The sequence below is a fragment of the Battus philenor genome, unplaced genomic scaffold, assembly GCF_028537555.1.
Source record: "Battus philenor isolate CCGP_79_NKW_IND1 unplaced genomic scaffold, ilBatPhil1.0.hap1 SCAF_2, whole genome shotgun sequence".
NCBI lineage: Eukaryota > Metazoa > Arthropoda > Insecta > Lepidoptera > Papilionidae > Battus > Battus philenor.
This window is the reverse complement of record NW_027181682.1, coordinates 12,676,383-12,699,571: the sequence shown is the minus strand read 5'-3', so window position 1 is coordinate 12,699,571 and position 23,189 is coordinate 12,676,383. Positions and strand designations below refer to the sequence as shown.

General features: G+C 31.3%; 2 protein-coding genes across 4 annotated transcripts in view; one reads left to right on the top strand and one right to left on the bottom strand.

Annotated features, from left to right (window-relative positions):
- The first annotated feature begins 838 nt into the window (after positions 1-838).
- LOC137922338 (alpha-tocopherol transfer protein-like) lies at positions 839-10,704 on the top strand. The gene is made up of 6 exons (XM_068765322.1): positions 839-1,418; positions 4,322-4,416; positions 5,867-6,020; positions 8,316-8,509; positions 9,561-9,822; positions 10,523-10,704. The coding sequence occupies exons 1-6, from the start codon at positions 1,235-1,237 to the stop codon at positions 10,564-10,566; spliced, it is 933 nt and encodes a 310-aa protein (XP_068621423.1). The 5' UTR covers positions 839-1,234; the 3' UTR covers positions 10,567-10,704.
- Positions 10,705-11,904: 1,200 nt separating this feature from the next.
- LOC137922027 (clavesin-1) overlaps positions 11,905-23,189 on the bottom strand; it is a 34,301-nt gene continuing 23,016 nt past the window's right edge. For all 3 annotated transcript variants that reach the window (XM_068764862.1, XM_068764861.1, XM_068764863.1), the window contains 4 exons: positions 19,839-19,992; positions 16,033-16,226; positions 13,963-14,224; positions 11,905-12,930 (listed from right to left, as the gene is read on the bottom strand). In XM_068764862.1, coding sequence (XP_068620963.1) covers positions 12,902-12,930; positions 13,963-14,224; positions 16,033-16,226; positions 19,839-19,992 — 639 coding nt within the window. In that variant the 3' untranslated portion in view covers positions 11,905-12,901. The remainder of the gene's footprint in view (positions 12,931-13,962; positions 14,225-16,032; positions 16,227-19,838; positions 19,993-23,189) is intronic.

Here is a 23,189-nt window from a genome sequence, read left to right as displayed (position 1 = left end):
TGTTAACACTGTCCATTTTGTTATTTAAAATTGATAATACTTAAATGAACTTACAAATATGTGATAAAGATGGGCGGGATAATATAATTCAATATTTGAGGGAGTGATTAAATAATTACGTACAAAAAGAATAAAATGGAAACACATCTTTAAGAATAGAAATGACGAAATACGGAATGCCCAGGTAAATCATTTACCGCCTTACACACATCGCTAATTAACGAAATAATATGATCTTAAAGATTAGTACTGTACCCAATATGTGCTTAGCTATTCTATGAGGATTTTCCGTTAATGTCATTAATGGTACATATTTATTATATACGGTATTTTTTTAATTTCACATTGTATTTGAAGTATAAACAAATGTATATGCTTTAGCTGAGTCATTGATACTTATTTAAAGTACTTGTATTCCACATTCTGAAGATTTTTACTTCCTGATTGAAAACAGAATGAACATTTAAAAATTTGGAAAAATTGGAACTAATTAATTAATTAATTGGAGGAACACTTGGCTAAGCCGAAATGTTAAAAATCGAAATTTTGACTTAATATCTGTACCAAGTGGATTGTATATTATTAATGCGCAAATGAAGAAACAAATTTTAAGACAGACACTATTTGCAAAAAATAAATGCGTAGTTGTCTTCGGTATTGGACAAGTAAACTAACTTTTCGGATCAATCTGAAACTTTAAAATGAGAAAGTTAGTGGTATAGATTATTATTTCCTCACACATTGAATTCCTCGGGTGAGTGGTTTGAGCTAAAGAGAATGCTATGGGAGTGGTGGTAACCGTTATTTTGCGCGCTGCAGTCAGTGCGACATAAGACGAGTGGAGCACACATCATCTGCGCTTACTCTGTAATACAAAGGACTGTTTTTTTTAAATAATGTAAATAGAATGAAATTTGTTACTTTTTAATCTAAATTTATAGATAAAAAATACATTTTCAAATCGTTATACGGGTTTTGGATGCTATTCTTTAATAATCAATATCAGCATTGATACTTGATATAACAATCTATTTTGTGTTCGTTATCGCAATTTATCGACCGAATCATTAGAAATTTTGCTAATTGAACTGAGTAATCTTCAAGTGAAGGGTCCGCCGTCGCTCCGTTGGATGCTGGCTTAAAAACACCGGCCTCCTTTCTCGATCTGTCGTAACAAACTTGTGTATCTGTGTTGACGTGTTTCATAAAACCATCGCAAAAGAAATTAACAGAAATGACAATGGAGATAAAGTTCGATGGCGATGGAACTCCGTTCGTTATGTGGGGCGACAATCGTATACAGCTGGAGAAACATCAGGTTAAAGAAAAAGAGTTTATAGAAAAAGCAGAGAGAGAGTTGCGAGAGACACCAGAGATTGTTGAAAAAGCTTTGGCTGACTTAAAACAAATGCTTACAAGTGAGTACAGTGTTTAAACTAAATTTTAAACTCATGCTTTATTTAAGTACATAAACTCACTGTTTTTCAGTATGATAACTTATAAATGATACTTTAAACAATTAGATCTAAATAATCTTGCAAATCATTGGAAGACGCTGGGTGCAGGTCGCTTCCTATCGATCCTAAATTTCGGAGGGGATGCCTAAGTCCAGTAGTAGACGTACGGTTGAATTGATGATAACGATGATGAATTCATTTAAATTAAAATCGTTAACCTAACAATGTGTTAACGTTGAGGGACGCGTAAAAAATATAACTATAGATAAATCATGTTTACATAAACATTAGACATTAGACATTAGACGCGTTGCGTTTTCCTGTTTGAAGTATTCAGCAACCAGTTTTAATTAATGGTTTCGACGAGACATGTCATCTTATATCTCAAGGTGAAGATCGATCACTTTGATATGTAAACATTTATTAAAAAAACTTATAGCAAAATTCAGTACAAAACTCCTTAGGCGAATGACTTATTAATTTTTATGATATTATATGCAAAAATAAATAAAACAGAAGTATAATGGTATATCTTATATTCTCAAAACAACCTCATTCTCATTACAAATCTAAAGTGAACACTAAATCAAGTGAATGCTTAAAATTATTTTTTTGTAAGTGACATTACCTTTTGGTCATGTGAGATGTTGAGAGATTTGGATTTTAACTCATTTGTGTAATCTACATTTAAAAAGGGAAGCCTTAAAATTATATCAATCAAATTCGCTTGACGGCTGAAACAAGAATAGCCGCGTTCTTTAAAAGTAGGACAGAAAAAAAATATAAGTATGTCGCTCACGATGATATTTAAAATCGAGGTAAAAATAATTGTCTCAATATGAGCCAAGCAATATTGATAACGGAAGAAAATATTGAATATGTTCATTCGTGATGAATGAACATATTCAATATTACATATATACGTATACATGTCAGCCGATAGACGTCCATTGTAAGACATAGGTGTCACCCGAAGACCGTCATGATCGGTTTAGTATGCCGTATCCAGCGATTTCCTGCAACCTTTACTATGTGCTTGTTTATGTGTCACTATAATAAACAAATGCTTAACGTATGTTAATTATTTTTACATGGAAATTACCCGTGCCAAAATATAATTACGGGTAAACAGTAAAACGAGCGTGGAAAGTAACGCGTTTCTAATAATAATGAACTTGATTTGGTAGAGAATTAAATATCCCAAGTAAAACAACGTACATATTTAATCAGAAGAATTTACTAAGAAAATAAAAAAATAGCAAATCATAACGAATACAATAGTTAAAAATGAGTTCCTGATTTCATTTCGGTACCTAAAATAACAATTACGTATATGAAAAAACAGAATCGATTTTAATTGCAAAATATTTAAGAAGATCAATTATTTTCTTGCTTGAGGCTAAACGTATTAAACATTTAATGTGTTTAGCCTGATTTCTATGAAATTAAAACATTTGTGTTTTGAGTACAAGATATATTACAGATATTCGTTAAAACTAAGAAGTTATGGCTGCTTGCTTGGACGATATAGTACATTACATCAAATTAATTGCAAGAGTCAATGACGCTTAATTTACATTAGTATTCAATAGCACCAATTCAACCGTTTAAAGCTGTTCCCCAATTTGAAACTTAGTTTGTTCATTATAAAAGATCAGAGAGTATTTTTGATAAAAACAACGTTGCAGATTCGTAATTATATTTTTTCATTATATAATTTTGTTACCAGCACTATTCTTTAGAGTTATTAAAGAAGCCAGTAGAATTTAAAACTTGGGAAGTTAATACCTCATATAATATTATCATACCGTGGTGAAATTACATGCATAATATATTTTTTTAATGTATAACAATTTTTCTGTTGATCACTGATGAAAAAAACGACATGTCTTTTAAGTATTAACGTTTGAATTGCATGCTTAATAGTTTACCAGCAAAGAAACGTAGTATACTATTTTTGGCCTCTTGGCAAGCGCAGAGTCGCTTAACGAGAGGTTCAGCTAATGTCAGTGTCCACCTACAAAGTGGGATAATTTTGTTAAGGTCGTAAAAAACATGGGATGCAGGCCGTTTTCTACTAATATAACAAATCTATGGAGGAAATCTATGGCCAGCTGTGGTTTTAAGGTATAAATGGTTATATATAAATTAGTGTGTTTGTGGAAAAAGGAAAAGCCTGAGTAATAATTATTTTATTCTGTGATAATCAATATTCGCGTCAGAAAAACATTTGTCGGAAATATATATATTGTTGAGAATTTTTGTGTTTACAATAAACCTGGAAATTATTCTTTAAAATTTTATTAGAAAAAATTTCACTTTTGTATAACAGATATTTTTGTGCAAATCGCCAGACATTGTGACTTGCACGTACTTTAATTTGTGATAACATATCGTTAAAATTCAAAAGAGTTATTAAAAAGGATTAAAAACTCCTACCATCGATAATTTTTATATAAATGTAAGTATGTTCCCACGGAGTTTTTTTTTAAATGGTTGCCAAGTGATAATTACGGGATAGAATGAATTAGAAGAATTTAATACAGACAAATTTTGTATTAATTATTACTTGCTTTTTTTCTTTTTTTGTCGTTATAAATCCATGTTTTTACACTTGTATATAATATTAAATTATTTTTTAATTTTTTTCTAAGGTGTTTCTAACTTAATCAGAAAAAGGAATTTTTCTACTAAATATCGAGTCTGTTATTCTTTATGTTAAAGATATATCTTGATGAGTCAATACAAAGGTGGAAATCTCTTGTATGTAGATAATTGCATTTAATATGTGCCTAGTACACCATTTTTATCAATTGATTATATGGCAGTATACATTTAATGTATCATAATGTTTGGTTTAACAGATGACTCTTCGCTGTTCGTGCCGATCAAAGATGATGAATACCTAATGAAGTTTCTTAGGCCGTCGAAATTTTACCCGGAAAGCGCTTTCAAAAGGGTATGTATTAAAAGTATTTTTATGCGAAATATTAATATTTTTGAATGCGAAATTAATTCTCGCATGTATTTATAAATGATTTTATTAGTGTATTCCAGTACCAACTACATAACGAAATGTTTAATTTTTAAATAACAAATCCTGTTTGGTCAGTGGCATTTAAAGTTTCACCGAACTCGACGTAACAGAGTGCTAAAATAGTTAACCGCTTTACAATAACTAAGCTTGTTTTTTTTTTGTAATGTAATATGTAGGGCGGTCCTTACTCCCTACAAAGTGACAATAATTTACGTACCCTGTCTATATTTAGGATCTTTGACTGATTGTTTGCGCGTGTTAGTAAACCTGTTATACCTAAGTTCAGTAGCGCCGCAAAGTACTAGTTTTAAAATAGATTTTGTGAAGCGAGTGGAAAAGCGATTTTTAAATTTTAATTTGTATTTGGTGGCAACATTTGCACTTTGAATTCAACTTTTTTTCGAACGATTATCATTTCCTGTTTTGTAGAACCTCTCGTCCTTGGAGTTAAAGTAGTCAGCAAATGCTTTAGAAACTTTTTCAAAAGACTTGTTTTTTTACGTTATATAATTTTGCGGAGATATGAACAGATAGTGCAATGTCAGGTAAATACGGTTGGTAACCCAGGACTACCCACCCACCCTAACGCATTCAGTTTTTGTCACAATTGCAGTATGCGGTTGAGCATTCTCGTGGTAGAACAATATTCATTTTCTGGACCCTAAAGCTAACCTTTTTTTCCTTGATAGCTGTATTTAATTTATTCAGCTGATTAAAGTACCACGTAGTACACTGAACCTTTCCTGTCCCATCATAAAGCAGTACTTTTCGTTAATGGATGCTTGGTTTTGGAACTGTTGCTGATGATGTTCTTGGTTTCCAGTAGGATTTTTTCTCTTAACATTCTCGTAAAGAATGCACTTTTCATCATCAGTAATCAGATTGTCAAAACCGGCTCCGTATTGTTTCTGATCAAATGTGATGAACACATTCTTCTAGGATCAGACAAATTCTTTTCCGTTATTTTGCACGTGGAACTCTAATGCTTTGCTTTTAAACAAATCCAAGAGTATTAACATGACTTTCAATATTTATAGAATGAACACGACACTCTTCTGCAATTTGTCGGATGATGTCCAGATATTTTTTTACAAGAAAAGTTACCTACATGTTTAAAATACGTCAACACTTTGCTTCCAACCCAATATTTAACTAATTCATTTGTTCAGGGTTGAATGTTAGCGTTGTCAGTAACACGAGTGTTTTACTATAAATTTACACCTTTACCTTAACATTATTTGGTTAAAAAATTAACGAATGATGTAACTAATTTAAAACGTGTGTCAAAATAAAAAAACAGAGTTAAAGAACTTACATTATATTAAATATTCATGTAAATGTAATAATACTACACTCAATTTTTTTTTAATAGATCCAGGCTTACTACAAATTTAGAAAGTCACATGACAGCTATTGCTCAAACCTAATGCCATCGGTTGTGCGGTCTGCTTTCGACCACTCCATCATATCGATACTGTCACCAAGAGATCAACACGGACGACGAATCATGCTGGTGGATTCAGGTGGTAAGCAGACTTTGTGAATTTAACAATAATGATATTAACATAGTTCAACTACAATCCAGCGGATTTGCAAGTTGAAGTAGCAACGGGCAGGTCACATGGCACGAAGAGGAGACGTCTCCCCTTACGGTCGGTAAAGGAGCTTGTCCTATTGAAAATCTATAAGCCTGGTCTATATCCAGCCATAGAAAGTCCAGTGGACTGAACTGAAGATGGTGACTATACAGTATTATATTTCTATGGATAAAGCGTTGTTATTGAGGGCATAAGTCTTTGAAATTTTTTTTCACACCTTTGATTGTCTTTTTCCCACTCTTCTTAAATATCACAAAATGCTTAAGACTGGCTCCAAAACGATAAAATATTAAATGTTAAAATGTTATACTGTATATATTTTAATGGTAACTGTATTTATAGCCAAACTAAAGGATCTAACTAAACTTATAAATAATAAGGATAATAGAAATTTTAATAACGCTTAAATAAAAAAAACAATTTTTTTACTGTTTGTATGAAATAAGATGAAGACCCTTATGGTAAGCGATTTTTCTAACGTGACCATTGTAGGCTGGTACCACATTATTTCAGTTCTGCCACTCTTTAACCTTTTACGTCCTAAAATTTTATTGATCCATAGAGTCGTAAGATAAGATCGTTTTAGTCTAACTTAACACATAGCTTTGTTTGAAGTCAAGCGTTTCTTGAACAATATTGACATTGGTTAGAACATGATAAATAATCAATCACGAGACTAGATTTACCTTGCACGAACTGAACACATACGGGAAATATGTGTTTAATTCATACATCAACAAATTTCATAATTAGTTCAAATATTTGCAGCAAATTTAAAAAAAGATTTATTTTTGTTGCGCGCATTATTTTACTAAATCATAGTAATTGTTAAAGAAACATTAAGTATAATTTAAAATATTATAAAAACACACATCGATGGCTATATTATATAGACTTTTATTTTAAACGGAAGTATAGCAGTAAATTAATTCCCGAGATTATATAATTGTGATTGAAATTATATTTTTACTGAAACAAAATATTCTATTACTTCGGCAAACCTGTCATTAATTTTGTAAAATACCAAAATCATATCTTGAATATTATGTTGAATAACTTTAATAATATATTCCAATGTATGCACGTCCACAATAAAAAAATATTTCCAGTCCAAAATACTTATCTCAAAATTGACTTCAATAAAAATGACTTTAAACTATGGTAGGTAAAGTTGTTTGCGCATGATTAGTATTACTTAAATCTATATATCATGTATTAGAAATAATTACGTTACAATTGTAAACTCACGAAGGACGCTTACAAAAAAGTTGTTAGTAAACTGGCTGCAAAGTATTTAAAATTTTCCTGTACAAAGTTAATGCAACATTTTCAAGTTATTGATCAAGGCTTTTTTTTTACTTTTTGTAATCTTTTTAATAGAGAAGGTTGCTGTTGAGAAAAAGTATACAACCAGCCTAAGTACAATGTGATGAAGTAATGGCATCAATCATTTTACACTTTATTATTTAAGAATTTTTAAAACGAATCTTAGTTGGCCACAAAATAAAAGATTTTGTATAAGTATTAAAATAAGTAATATTCCGATTATAAATACACGTGTATTACTTGACCATTCAATTTCATATCGTCTTAATTAGGCGTCAGCGGACACTGATAGCCCTGCGTTAGAGAACTGAGACTTGTGATCGTTAGTTCGGGTTAGATTCATACATAGGATTTCTTCTAACTTTTTTTACCGAACTTAAAAGTAAATATTGATGTTTACAATGTTTAGTCCAGCGGTTATCATGCTTATGTATGTATATACAGTCTGAGCTATTTCTCAAGTTTTGTATTATAAAAAATAAATAATTGTACTATCAATATGTATTTAATATAAATGAAAAAAAAAATACATTCAAGTTACTTCTCTTAATAATTCGTTAAGATATTGTGAATAATTTTTGCACTGTAGTGTAGTGCACTATAATTCTTACAGATTCTGATTAGTTAATACATCAGTACTCGTATTAACTAATCATAACGGCGGTAGAATTTCAAGAAAAAAAATTAGTTACAAATAATGTTTCAAAGAGCCCCATGTCGCTAGTTGCTCCCCCCCACCCCAAATAGTTTTTTCCATGACTAAATAAATTGATGTTCAATTCGATGGTATATTTGCAAAGATTTAATAATGATTTTTTTCTATTTACTGTTTCGTCAAAATGATTACTGCTGTGTAGGTGTAATAAGAATTTGATCCCTAAAAAATATTAATTTCAGAACGATGGCAACCCAGGCTGGTCTCTCTTGCTGAGGTATTTCGGGGAGTACAATTGGCGCTGGAGTCCGCCATGTCCGAGCCCATGACTCAGATCAATGGAGTCATTGTTATACTTGATGTGAAAGGACTCTCGCTTTCACACATCATGCAGTTCACACCGTCTTTTGCGAAAATGGTGGTGGATTGGATTCAGGTTGGTAAATTACAGATCCGTGGTGATAAAGCTGCCGCCCAGAATATTATTTATTATTTTTATCAGCACAGTCAAGAGTCGTGAGGAATATAAATACGAAGTTTATTTTCGTTACACAAATATAAGGAAGACTAATATTTTTTACAATAATTTTTAGTATCGGTAACTTGTCTTTTCCATGCGAGATAAGCACTTATTCATAATTAGTTGATTTATGTGATCAAAAAGTCAGGTGGAATTGTCATTTAAAACTCCGGGGCATAAGGTGGCAGGTAAAATTTTTCCTAGGTTGGTAGAACTGTTTAGAACAACGATGAGCAACCCGCGGCTCGCGGGCTGCATGCGGCCCTCGAGGCAAGTAAATTTCAATTTATTTTTGTATTTTTAAAAAAAAAAATGCTAGAATCAAAGCTTTAAAGATAATAAAACTGTCTAATTAGTTGTAAATCGGTTGATTACGAACATAAATTACGTTTAGAACATGGTTTGAACCTGGAATATATACTTTATATTTTTTCATGGCCCATTGATTTTGAAACTGCGGCTCTCCGACCAAAAAAGGCTGCTCACCCCTGGTTTAGAACAATTGCCAAAAGTCTGTTTGTAAAAAGGTTTAATTATCTTATGCGTATTTTTGTCAAATTGGTGACAAAATAGCTCAATTTATTTATAAAAAAGCATCGAAAACTTGACTCATTTAGTACCGCAACCAATATATTTGCAAAGTTCTTACTGTTTCTAGTACTGGAAAAAGCTTTGGCAAAACTTCAAGGGTGACTAAGTGGTTCGGACGGGGATTACTTTGAAGGAGATGAAATTGATTTTAAATCACTAAATAAAGAATTTACATTTCATAAACATTCACCCTACTTTTTGATCATAGTATTATAGAAAAAGATTGGCAGTTAGTGTTACTTGGAATAAAAAAAATATTGCTAGTCATTGTTTTTGATTACTAAGTAGACTTCCAACCATAATTATAGACTGTAAGATAGCCATGTCTCCTTTATCTTATATATTTTTGTTTAGTAATACTTGATGTTTCTTTTAGGATTGCATACCAATCAGGCTAAAGGCTGTTCACATTATCAATCAACCATTCATATTCAATATGCTATTCGCGATCTTCAAGCCATTCTTACGAGAGAAATTACGCTCTCGCATACATTTCCATGGTTCTGATAAGCAATCTCTGTTATCACACGTTGACGCAAAAGCTTTAAGAAAACGGCACGGTGGTTTGCTACCGGAGCCGGAAATCACCGGTGAAGTTCTTTGGAAAATGCTACAACATTATGAAGAAAGCTTTAAAGGTATGCCCGTATTCCTTTTTCTTTATTTTAAAGGAATTTAAATTTATGTTTGATCTACATATTAAAATGACTAAACTCACTTCTACTTAGTATTAACTTTCTTGAACGCGTGCTTCCACGATATAAAGTTATGAGGATAGTCAAGTATCGTTACGCATTAAAAGTAGAAGTTCGAATGTTGCTTGACGTACTGACGGAATCATGACAATAACTAGATTTTATTATATAAAAACTAAACATTCTTATAATATATCTACAAATTGTATATGAGAAGATATGTATATGCAAACAAATATATGCATATATATACGCATATATATATATATATATATTTATATATATATATATTTATATATATATATATATTGTACAGTCTTCGTTAGTATCTTTATATCAATCGCGATTCTCAATTCGTGTGGTATGTAATGTTATTTGTATAGACAATTAACCTTCGTTTGTCTACTCTGTATCAATTGAACAGTGTTGGGCAATTCAGTAAAAGCATGTGTCATGAGAATTGGACATTGTTCGAGATATCCACGTTTCATGGAATAAAAATTATTTAAAAATGCAGGTGTATATAAATATCAAGCCCTTAATCTTATTTAAGAAATATTTAATTTTGTACTATTCTTATAGATGTCGGTTAATTATTCAATTTTACTAATTTTTAATGGATGTTTTGATATTTTCGTTTCAGTGGCAAATTCCTACGGCTACGTTGACGTTGACAAAAAAAATTGAAGACTACAAGTTTATTTCGGTCTAAAATAAAAAGTATTTTTTATTTAGTGTATACTACTAGTGTTAGTTAACTTGTGTTATGTACCTTTAAATCATTAGTGTAAATTTAATTTAAATAAAACTTTTTAATTTGAGTTATATTATTGTAAGCATTTTTTTATATACTCATTTATGGTTACGGGTAGATAAATTATAATATTTACATATATAGATAATATGATATTGTTACGTATTTTCATAACATACAGGGTGAATGATTACAGATGTAAAAGCTTTAAATGGGTGAATTTATAGTCTATTTTTCGGCAAGAAGCTTTATAGCTTTTACTCTTACTTTCAAATGACCTGTATAAAATGATTACACTGAAACTATTGGAATGTGACATATAAATATCTTCTGGTAGTACCAAGTCTGCAGTGACGGAAAGTAAATAATAATTAATTTTTTATACGGAGTAATCTAGTAAACGCAGTGTGGGTCAGTCCAAAACTATGTAAACCGACGACATTGTGCGAGTGCCTCGGACAGTCTTGGAGGCATCTATCGGCTCTAAAGAAGAATCCAAATTCTGAAGAAGCTTTTTCTTACTATATTACCATTAAGACATTAATTATTTTTTTAAACCATTGATTTTTGAACAAGGTGTACGAAACATTAATTGACAGAAAATTACTACATTCACTACCAAAACCTACCACCCTGTATATCGTTCAAAGTATCAATTATCAATACAAATCATAATAAGTGACTATTATTAATACATTAGTTTTCATGTTCGCAGTAGACTTGTGAAATATAAATTAAATAATTTCATTAATCTTTTTTTTAAAGAAATGGGTAAGGTGGACAAAGTGTATAGTTTCTAAAATATAAAAAGGTGAACGGGTTTAGCACTTTTTATGTTCTGTTTAAGTTTAAGCATATTATTATGATTTCGTTTAGATTTTCTCACTAATATATTCTAACAATTAGTTTAAGGAATTATGCAAAGTTGTTGTTATGAGGAAATATTAGCTATACAATATTAGCTTTAATTTGACGTTACTAAATGGTTCGGTGTTATCGGACTTCGTTTTGTCAATTTGTCATATTAAGGAACATAAATTAGTTAAGATTACATTTCCTCTACAAAGAATTATTATATCGAGACGCAAGAGTACTTTGTCCATGAGTTAAAGTGGTGATACTGTGATGTAGTTGTTACGAGGTAAATGTGTAAGAATGAATTTCTACAAAAAACCGGATTGAAAATAAAGGAGAATAGGATAAAACAAGCTCAATTAATATTCGGTATGAAATAAATTAGTAAAACTTAGGAATATTTTTTTATTATAAAAAATATAGTATAACAGGTACTTAAATTGTTTACAAAAGAATTTTATCATTTTACGATTGTCAAATTTTTATTTACGTACATTAACAATATTCAATATATACTTTAATAATTAAAATCCCTGCTCTTATAATTGTCTTAATATAACGTTGAGATACAATCTCCCTTGATTCACCATACATAATTATGTCATGTTAATTCCTTCTGGTTATATCACTTTAAAACTTTGTACAAGTAATCATATTTTAATAAAGTTATTCGGAGTTAATTATGATTTTCTTTAATTTTTAGTCGGCAAATCTTTCAAGGAATTTTATTAATAAATTACCATATTATATACGAAAAAAACAACAGCAGAACAAATTCAGTTTTGTTTACTTCAAATCAGCTATTCGAAATCACAGCCTTATATCAGGTAATGCATATGATGTGATAATTTGCATGACGTTTTTGAACATACATATTTATTTAACTAACATACAATTAGAGAATATAAATTTTATAATTGTATTTTTATCACAGTATTAAAATAAGTTATTGGCGACGTCTCGAATTCTCGATACATAACAAACCAAATATCGTCAGACTCGTTGCCACAGGGGAGTTTGAAGGTATTCATGTAATTCATTTTGCGAATTCTGAAATAACTTTTGCAGCCTCTGAATGATTATATTAGTTAAAAACTGTAACTATATAACATTTTCAAAAGTTACGTCTGTAAATTATAAAATAAAAAAGTAATGAAAGTACATGATTCAGATAAAGTGACACGTTGATAACTGTGATGTTTGTGTAAAAATTAATATTTACTCTATTGTTCAACCGCTTTTAAACAATGTAAACTTGTTTATGTTGCTTCTTAAACCTGCTTGACTCTTCGAATATTATTATTGTTGCAATGAGCAATTCCTTATGTTCTTTAGGTTACCAGCTGTCCATTTAAATATTAAATTCATAGTCATTATACGCTTTATGGGTGCAAAATGCATGTAGGAGAATAACTACTTTTTGTAACCGTAAGAGTTGATAGCTGAAATGAAAAAAAGTTTATTATTATTTTGTACAAAAATAAACAAAAGAAAATTTAAAATCGATTTACAAATTTCTTATGTTTAAATATAAATCGAAATCAAAATCGTATATCAGATGTAATTTATGTAACATCGTCGTGTCAGCCGACAGACGTCCGTTGGAAGGCATATATCTCCTCCAAAGGTCTCCACAGTGACCAGTATTGCGCTGCCCATGTCCAGCGACTTCCCGTGACCTTGACTTTGCTGTCGGTCCACTTAATGTGACCAAAGCAACTAATAAAACCAACAAAGCAATATGCCCTCCTATAATCCGTTAGTATCTTCCAATTGAGGTATGATTCGGCTCTCTCTGAGGTTGGTAGTCATTAAGGGGATCTAGGCTGACAACCGACAATGGCATTTGAATGAATAAGGAATGAATAATACATTTTAACGAAATTTTGAATTTTGAATATCATCGAAATATATTTGTAAGTTATAGATTTATATATGACCTGTGACCTGTGGCTTTTTGAGACTATATGCGCCATAGTTTTAGCATCCGAGTCTAACATACAAAAAAAGAAAAGAAAATCGAATTTCTTTTAATGAGGAATTTTAAAAACGTAAACTAAGGTTAAAAAAGGTTGCTGTTTAATACTGTAAAAACAAACTTTGTTAATACGGTATAGTTATATAGGTCTAAAGACATAATATTTTAGCATGTTGATAAAATTTAAATTCTCGGAGGCGCATTTAATGGTATTTTTAAAATAATTTACAGTTAAGAAAACTTTGAGAAGAATTGCAAAATAATACTATTTTGCCACGGTTTACCGACAGATTAACAGAAGTAAATGTTTTCGTTACACTATACTATTTTATGGTTAAAATTCTAAGTGCAGTGTATGCCAGCGAAGAGGTTGCATGTACTTCTATTATAATTTTTTGGTTTTGAGGGCTAATCTGTTTGATCAATTACAAATGTTCTTATTTCAACAATGCACTTCATGCTTTCATCGAATTCAAATAATAAAGTAAATGCTAACCACTAAACTCTCGATCGCAAAGAAGCAAGAGCTCCAGCCATTGGGGCCCAGTCACTGGAGGTATTGTGAGGGTGCCCCCGTAATTGTCCGGGAGGTATTTGGGGTTAATGTGCTTGTGGAGGAGCTCTCTATCCTTGCCCATGAATATAATACGGGAACGCAACTTCTCTTGCAGGAATGGTTTGAATAATTGGAACACCATGTTGAATATGTAGGGCTGGTTGATTATGTATAGTCCTTTCACTCGAAGCGGTATACTTTCCTGAAAATATAAAATTTTAAATAAAAATTATGTAATTGAGGATATCTTTTTAGTTAATATTGTTCACAGTTTGGCAAAGGAGACTAATAAAGAATATATTCTAAAGTCGATGTCCAATTTCTTATTTGTTATAACTGAGAATTCAATTTAATTAAACTTAATCCGGCATTTGGCAGATCTGTATTTTTGAATTTTAGCCAGTTCGTGAATGACTCATTTAAAAAATTAGTCGCTTTACCATATACAGATTGATTTAGGTTTAAAATTTTTTTTCGTTAATATTAGGTGCAAAAGCTTTTAAGATATGAATCCATTGAATTAACAGGTACCCTATATTCAAAAGTGGTTTTGTATTTAATATATTACTTAATTTATTTGATAACTAATTATTAAATTACATATTGTTTTGTCCCTGCACATTTTGTAAAGCTGTCTGCTGACAAATGAGTTATACATTGCACTACATTTAAGTTTTAACTTCCAACTATTTATAGCCAAACACCCTGTATAAATCAGACAGATACTAGAAAAGACCACAATCTCACTCTGACTTTAACGGAACCTTTTATCAACGAACGCACTGTTTAATAATTGAACAACGATCTATACTACACATAATTGTATATTAACAAAACAATATCGAACTCGTCTTTGTACAATTCCATAAGTTTCAAAAACAATTGTATATAGTGCGCATGCAATATTTTATGAACAATTACCTATTACCTGTTCGTATATTTAATTGGATCAGTACGCCAGCAGTGCAAGGCATTGTTTACTGGAGCCTAATTGCTTTAGTGCTCTTGAAAAGGTTTATATCGCATGCAAATGACTGAAGACTACTTACGCGTATTACATATCTGAACACGATATTATGTTCGTTGATTTGAATTCTTAACAACGTAATGCCTAATTCTTAAAAATATACTTATTTAAAAAATTAAAATTCTGAAGCGTTTATTTTTTTATAGCTTCAAGAAGTAGACACGGACAGACTTAAAATTTTAATTTTATTTTAATCTTTTAATTTTTGTTATCATATTTGCTTATCATAAAGATTTTATTTTAGATAAATGAAATTTTTAGTTTTGTTATTACATTTTATTACACAAATTTGCTAGTCCTACGTGGGTAGAATAGTCCACCGGTTTTTTGTTCGTCGTACCACTTCGCTTTGGCTAAAATCAATGTAATAACAACGCCCTTTCTAAAAGGTGGGAAGCCTTTTAATCAATTTTTATTTCTGTTAATCAATCTATTGATTGTTACATTTCTCTATTGTTTCTAAAGGATTTTTAAATGAGAATTATATTTAAAATCACACATCTTTTTTATTGTTACACTGGGAATAGGTTGAGTAATTATAATTATTAAATACGATTTCTGACAGATATCCAATGTATATGCATATAGATGTGGTTTGTTTTTGATTACAGACATATTTATATAAAATGGCGGGTCAGTTTTGCTCGTTACGTCACGGATTTCGTATAACAAGGCTATAATTAATTCTCTATGCAGATTACAACATTAATACAAGCCCATAGTAATCAATTAAGTGTTCTATAAAAATTCAATGTGAAATAAAAAAAAATGTTTGTATCTGTGTGATAGTTAAATGCTAACACAATTTTTAAATTGTTTTTATATAATTATCGCTAAATATAATAATATTAAAAATAGCTAAGTAAGTAATAATCGTGTAAATTTTAACGCACAAAATTACTGTTATTACGAATCATAGGTATCGACTTATTAACCAAAGCATTAATATTTTATGTGTTCATAGCCATTTTGTATGTTTTTACCTGTAACCAGTCAACTATCCTCTTAGCAAAAGGTGGAGTAAATTGCCAAACTTGCTGCATGGACAAGCCGTCCATGTCAAAGATTACGACAGCGCCACAGATCTGAGTTTCCGGCTCAAGCATAGCACCCTCCAGAAATAGAACACATCCTTTAAACACCTCGTCCAACGAACATTTATTATGCTTCCATTTTTCTGAAAATAATGCATTCCTAATTAAATATAGTATATTTAAAACGATAAGTTTACCTCAAATTTTCACCAGTCTTCGACAAAGAAATACACAGTATAAAAAATACAAATTGCCTGGGATCGGCAGTCCAGTCAAAGCATAATATTGAAAATCAAAATTAAAATCGATTCAAGAAGCCAATTTTTTAAAACGTAAAATAATTTTGAATAATTAACAGGCGTTCTCCGGTTTTCTTCTTTGTATATATATTTGATCTTCATCCCAATACATACGATATAAATATAATTATATAGGTACCCTATTTCGGAATTTATAGTGTACGCGGAAGGATTCGTCACCGCCTTAGGTATGTGTGTGGTGAAAAGGAGAGGGATTGATTGGCAATACGCATAAAAGATATTTGAAAATAGGCTGATAGACTTTTATTTACCTCTCCCGTCTTGCCGCTTATATACCCCAGGAAGTCTTTAGCGCTGTTTTACGCCACTGCATTAAGCGATTACGAATGAATCATTATCAGAAAATAGACGTCCTGGACGCAGTAGACTGTTGGATGCCTTTTTTATAGATTTCTAGATCGGTTGGAAGGTTGGAATCTATTGTCTTCCGACGGCCTTGACATGGTCCACCTTTTATTTGGATGTCCTATGTTACGCCTGCCAATCAGTGGTCACTATTCCAGTACCTTAATACCCCAGCGAACGAATACATCAAGCATTCGCTTAATTCGCATTACTTAAACTCAGAATACAAATAAAAAATAAGCCATTAAATTCCGTAAACAATAGGGTGCTCACGAATTTGTCATAACGCAGGACTTTTTTATCTTTACTTTTACTATACGATTTCACAGTAAAGCTTTTATTAAATAAGTACTATTATTTTTAATAAATTTATTGATTTTTAATAAATGGGACACGTAAATTTAATTATAGCTTATTTTTATAACTTCAAAATGACGAAACCATTACAGAAGTGGTAACTTTTTCAAAGCAATTATGCAGTTATCACATCGTTAAAGCATGATTCGTTTACTTTTAAAGTGCGTAGGAGAGGCAATATAAATTAACTTATATTAATGCTATAATAATTGATTAGTCACTATAAAATTATAATCATAATTATTTCAGAAGTACGACATCTACTGCTGAATGTGGGCTTCCTGTATAAATTTTCAATAAGACCGGTTTTAAGCGAACAGCATCCAGCGTCTTTCAATGACCTTAACAAGGTCGTCTGTCCGCCTTGTTGATTGAAGTAAGCTGCGCCTGGCTGCGTAAGCTCAGCGGCCGCCCGTGAACGGTTACCGTGCGAATCCGCTGAACTTATGCTAGCTATTTTAGTTACTTCATTATAGCGCATAGTGAATTATAATGATAATACATAAATGTTAACAGGACGCATCACAAATCAATTGTGGGAACATTAGGAACCACGGTCACAAAATTGGTGCCTAATGATTAAAATTATAATAAAAAAATATTAATGAAGGTAATTATAACTTTACAGAGTTAAAGATCGCAGAGCATAGAATTATATTAGTCTAAACTATGTTAAGGTTGTCGGAAGACGCTGGATGCAGGCCGCTTCCCACTGATCCTACCAAAAGGGGAGACCAATGTTCAACAATGGATGACCTACAGTTGAAATAATGGCGATGAAGAAACCTCTTTAAGCCCCTGCTCATTACTATGTATTTCTACCAAGGTCTTTTGATCACCTTGCACTTCGCTGTTTTTGTGTTTGCTTCCGTAGGACGAAAATATCTAATTAATCGATTTATAGACCCCCTTAAATCAAATCGTTCATAATTAGGTGCATTAAAGTGGTCACTGTGAAGTAAACTTTTTAATAAAGATCAATTTGATTGATAAAGAGTGGCCAGGTCAGCCAATTATGTTTCACAGCATTTTCAACGCGAAGACACCGCATTAGATTTACGATCAACACTTATAAGTTTAGAGACATTAAAAAATATTACCGACAAAAATTTATTAAAAAAATCTGAATGGATTGTCAGTCACAACAATTATTTAAATGAGATATAATGACACGAGCAAGTCGGAGTAAGCATTGTATTAAAATATTAATGTCATTCTACAACGTGCACATTAATGATAGTAAATTGAACATAATATGACAAATAATAATGACAGCAATTTTGAGTTGAGATTAAAATCGTTTTGTTTTAATTTGACCCGAGGTCACGTTTCAAATTTTACTTTTTTCAAATATAATCAACATTTGTTTTTAATGACATTAAAACTAAACTTAATTCTTCTTAACTTCTTATTAAGTGAACGATGCTTGATTTATACAGTATGTCAACATTTTATATTACGGAGTCGTTTCTTTTTCATATAGTATTTTTTTCTTCTAAATTTTTTGTGCACCAAATTTCTAAGGAGCATAAATAATTAATCTTCGTATAAATACCAAACGTAAATTTTCCTCATAAAACACGTGTAAATTGGACAAGATGCAAGGTCTTTGACAATTTCATCTGAAAATCTTCTTTGCAATGTCATCTGACGCGATTTACTACTATCGTTAAAAATAGCCAATACAACATGCATTGACGTGGTTCTACCATGTATGCGTCGAATATAGTATTTATCTCTTTGTCCATAAATGTGAGGTGAAAGTCAATCGACGTTAAGAAGGTCAAAGTAATAAATTAAAGCTGTGTTTTTATGAGGTTAATAAATCGATTTGTCTAATAAAATAACAATAGCTATAGCGTTGTATCTTTGCTAAAATAATAAAAAGCTTTGTTTAGCGTATATGTATGTTTGAAATAGCGCAGTAAATAATTATAACCTGGAAGTTTTTATATATCCTCATATTTTCTGTGATATATGATGCAATGTATGTGATGTATGTAATGATGAATGCAAATATACAAAAGTAACCATTAGTCACTTTTCAAAGAACGTACAGAAGTGTAAACACAGTTCAGTCCTTGAGTAAAGGATGTGATGTATGTCATTGGACTTTGGATGATGCATGCGTACATGCACTGTGATTTGTGATAATCGTAAGTAATTACAGTTGCTTCGTTTTACCAGCGATTATGACACAGTTTTTGTGCTAAGATGTTTCTTGTGAGCCCAGTGAAGATGTAGTAAATAAAGTAAGGTTTAAACGTATGATCGTAATATTGTCTAAACCATTGATATTAAATTCTCTCTCCATCACTCTAATTCTCAATGAAGAAGGAATTAAATAAATCTATAAACTTGACGTTAATTTATTCTAGATCAGTTTTGTCTTTCTTCAGTATATATTGTACCTGAGGTTGACCTGTAATGCGCCCAATGGAACATTTTTAAAATTACTTATTTTTAATGTTACTATTTATGCAGCATTGTTATTATTATTTACGACACAGTGTCAATACACACAATAATGTAATATAATCGGTGTACTTACTACAATTAGTGAGTACACCGATTTTATTACATTATTGTAACGTTATATAAATATAATAATCACTCTCTTATTCATACAAGAAAGAAAAATAAATCATATGTCCAAATAAAGATTTTCATTAAGCAATTATTTTGAACCATTGTTCGAAGACTTAAAGTATAATTATAAAGGCGCTTACTCACTTCCCAGTTCTAGTACAAGCACTCTCCGACCAAACTGGTCTCGTGTGGGAAGCACCGTCAAAATGTTTTGATTGAAGATGTTCTGTTCTTTGCTCGGCGTCAGTCCATCGTATTGTGAACGGTGCTTTACTTTAAATGCATAGTAACGCTTTATCTGTAAGAAGATTATTAATATATTTATTTAAGTACGCAACTTATTTTACGAAAAAATGACAAAAGTATAATATTTATATAGAACGATTAAACATAATATGTAATATAGCAGAAAGTTTTCTATCCGAATATAAGAAGTAATTTTGAAAATAAACGAAGTATGTTTAAAGTTGGACGACGCTACGACAAAAAGATGATAAATATTTCGTAGCCAGTCAAGAACCAGTTGGGCGAGGTCAGCTCGTAAAGACGAGATGCCGGACGACAACCCTAAATTAAAACATATAGAATCGTGGTAGTTGTGTAGTTCGCATTGTTTGCCGCATGCGCATTTATCAGCGGGCTGGTGGGCGGTGCACTTTGTTGCACGACTACCTCTGCATGAGCGGAAGTGGCTAAATATTGGTCTTTTTCTTACTTAGGATGGACTTCCCTAAAATAACACCTGATTCCATTAAATATAGAATCGTTGTTGGAGTTTTTTTTCATTATTTTTTCTTCCCGCGCTAACGTTTTCTGAAGAGGTAGTAAAGTTAACCAGGCATTAGAAATTGTCTCAGACCAGATTCGGTATTCTCGGGCGTTCTTGAATCAGAATTTTAAACGCGAGTTATAACTTTAACTGGAGCCTTTTCATGGGGGCCCATACGCAAGTCACTCCATGAAATGATCGTCTAAGCGACCGTTCGCCAGAAATCAGCGATCTACCAATCTGGTGATAAAGGAGTATTTAGCAGTCGAAGCTTTGGCATCTAAGAAGGCATCAAGCTTTGCTACAGCTTAGGCAAAGAATTATCTGCTCCAGTGTCAAACCTACAGGATCTGTAAATGCCAAGAGAGCAGCAGGGATGGAAAAAAAAAACCAAAAAAATTTAAATAAATTAATCCGAAATGAATCGAGTTTATTAATATAAAATTATCTCGCAAAAAACCAGACAAGTTATTTTAAAAAACATAAAATTTTAAAATGCCTACTGGGTTAATTAAAATTAATTTTTTTTTACATACAAACAATGCTTGTTATAAGGAAGGTTATCGTTTACTTTAATTTATTCTCTGCAGTTATCTGAACGTAAAATGTAAAGTTAAATTACATATCTGCAGGTATGTTTTTCTCATTTCACAAATTCATGACTTAGTTGAGAGATTTGAAACTATAAAACGAGTATTTTTTTATGTTCGGCGAATAATTCTAACGTATTTTATAATTTTTAAGATAATCGTGAAGAAATATTAGGGAAAGCACAACATTTGTTACATCTCTGAGGTTGTTAACACCAAATACTAATAATTTTTCAGTAGTTATTAAGATAATCAAGAATTACATCTTTTCTTACTAGAAAATACTCAATATTTTGACAAAACTAGTAGACAAGAATGTGTGCCGAATATTTTAATAATACTTGGATCGCACTAACTAAACAGGTATATTTTAGAAAGCACTCCTATAGTTCGCAAGTAAAAGGTTGTCCTTAGAAATACTCCATGATTTGCGTGTGTTAGAAAGAATACAAAACTATTTTATTATATCACAATGGTTGAGACCATGCGTGTTGAACACGGACCGCGAGCCGCTTGCGACGCGAGAAAAACATTTGCGTCCCAGACCAGTAGGTAGGTCAATTATGAAGTAGTGTTGGCCTATAAAATTTATCCCGAAATGGGTTAAACATTATCAGAGAAAAGATGTAAAGTATCAGGAAGCAAATAATTATCTAACTTTACAATTTATTTTTATGTTTTTTATAATGTACCAGTGGAATTCGTTCCTATATAGGAAGGTAATAAGCAAGAAGGAAGAGCTACTCTAAATCTTTCTAAACTCCTCTTTTTTAATTACGTTATTCAAACTGATACATTGAACTGGTACTAGTCAGAATTAAAATATTTTTTCTATTAACATTGATTTGCGGAAAGTAAAGCATTGTTTAATTGGCCCAAGTTCAAGGCCCAAGTTCAAGACGTTCGACTACCTGTTGCACTTCCAATAGGACGAGAGAACTTTTCGACTGTGAGTTCAATTTTACGAATGCCGTTTAATGGAGTAAGCTTTGGTTAAATATCAATTAAGTCTTAAACCTTTCGTTTATATTAATGTTGTTTTGTATTTCAATCCCATGTTTTTAGGATGGTGTAACGTGAATGTTTGTGATATCTACATATCACGTAGTGTTTTACTATAGTGTTAATATTGTGTTTTTTATTAGGTTATTCAATATTCTACTGCCTCTGTGATGTTTTTATTTCATAACAGATTGTTCTATTCGATTATCGACAGAACTATGATAGCGTATTATTATTCAATCACAGATGGTGATCCACGAGAAGCATCTAGACTTTTCTGAGAGTATATGAGATCGCCGACAAGTCCGGCATTGAACTTGAATTTTAACGTTCCTCGAGTATATGTTAGACGGAATGACTCGTTTTAGCACGGGCGGTTCCTGCATATAATGTAAAAGAAAGTCAGCTAGCTAATAGAGAAATATTTTTATAAAAATTAACCGATGATTCCACCAAAAGAAGGATGGCTGCAAGTATACCGGGATACGAAGAAAGATAAAATAACAGACTGACTCATTATTTTGATTGATTGTAATTAATTATGTATCTGTCGTACGCGTCCAAGGTAAAGCAATAAAAGTTTTATCGGAAGATAAAGATCTGAAGAAACTCTTTATTTCTGCACACATTTCATTTGGCTTTTTTATTTTTATATTAAACGTGTGATCTCAAAATGTTATTAATTTCAATTTGTAATTGATAACAGTCCTCATATTTTGTGGATAATCCGCTTAATTCCGTAAGGTTGTTAGCTGTATCTACTAATACAAGGTACAATTCAAAATACAATATATGTTTTTTCGAGTACGCATTTACATATAGTTTTAAATTGACAAATATTTTAACATTATAAGTACTACCACCTTCTGTGAATGCAAATCTACTGAGAAGAGCCGGCCAGAAACTCAACAATTGCAATTAAAAATGAAATTAAAACAATTTTTGATGTATATCAGCATCAACCATGTAATTGAGTCAATTAACCAAGGTTCACGCATTTCGATGTTACGTTTCCTGTATAGTTTTTCTTTATTTTTTTGTTACATTATTACTTATTCGCGAGTTTTTAGCACAAAATTCTTGGACAACGTTATAAATTACGCATTTGGGTTTTTTATAGTTATTCAAGTTCAA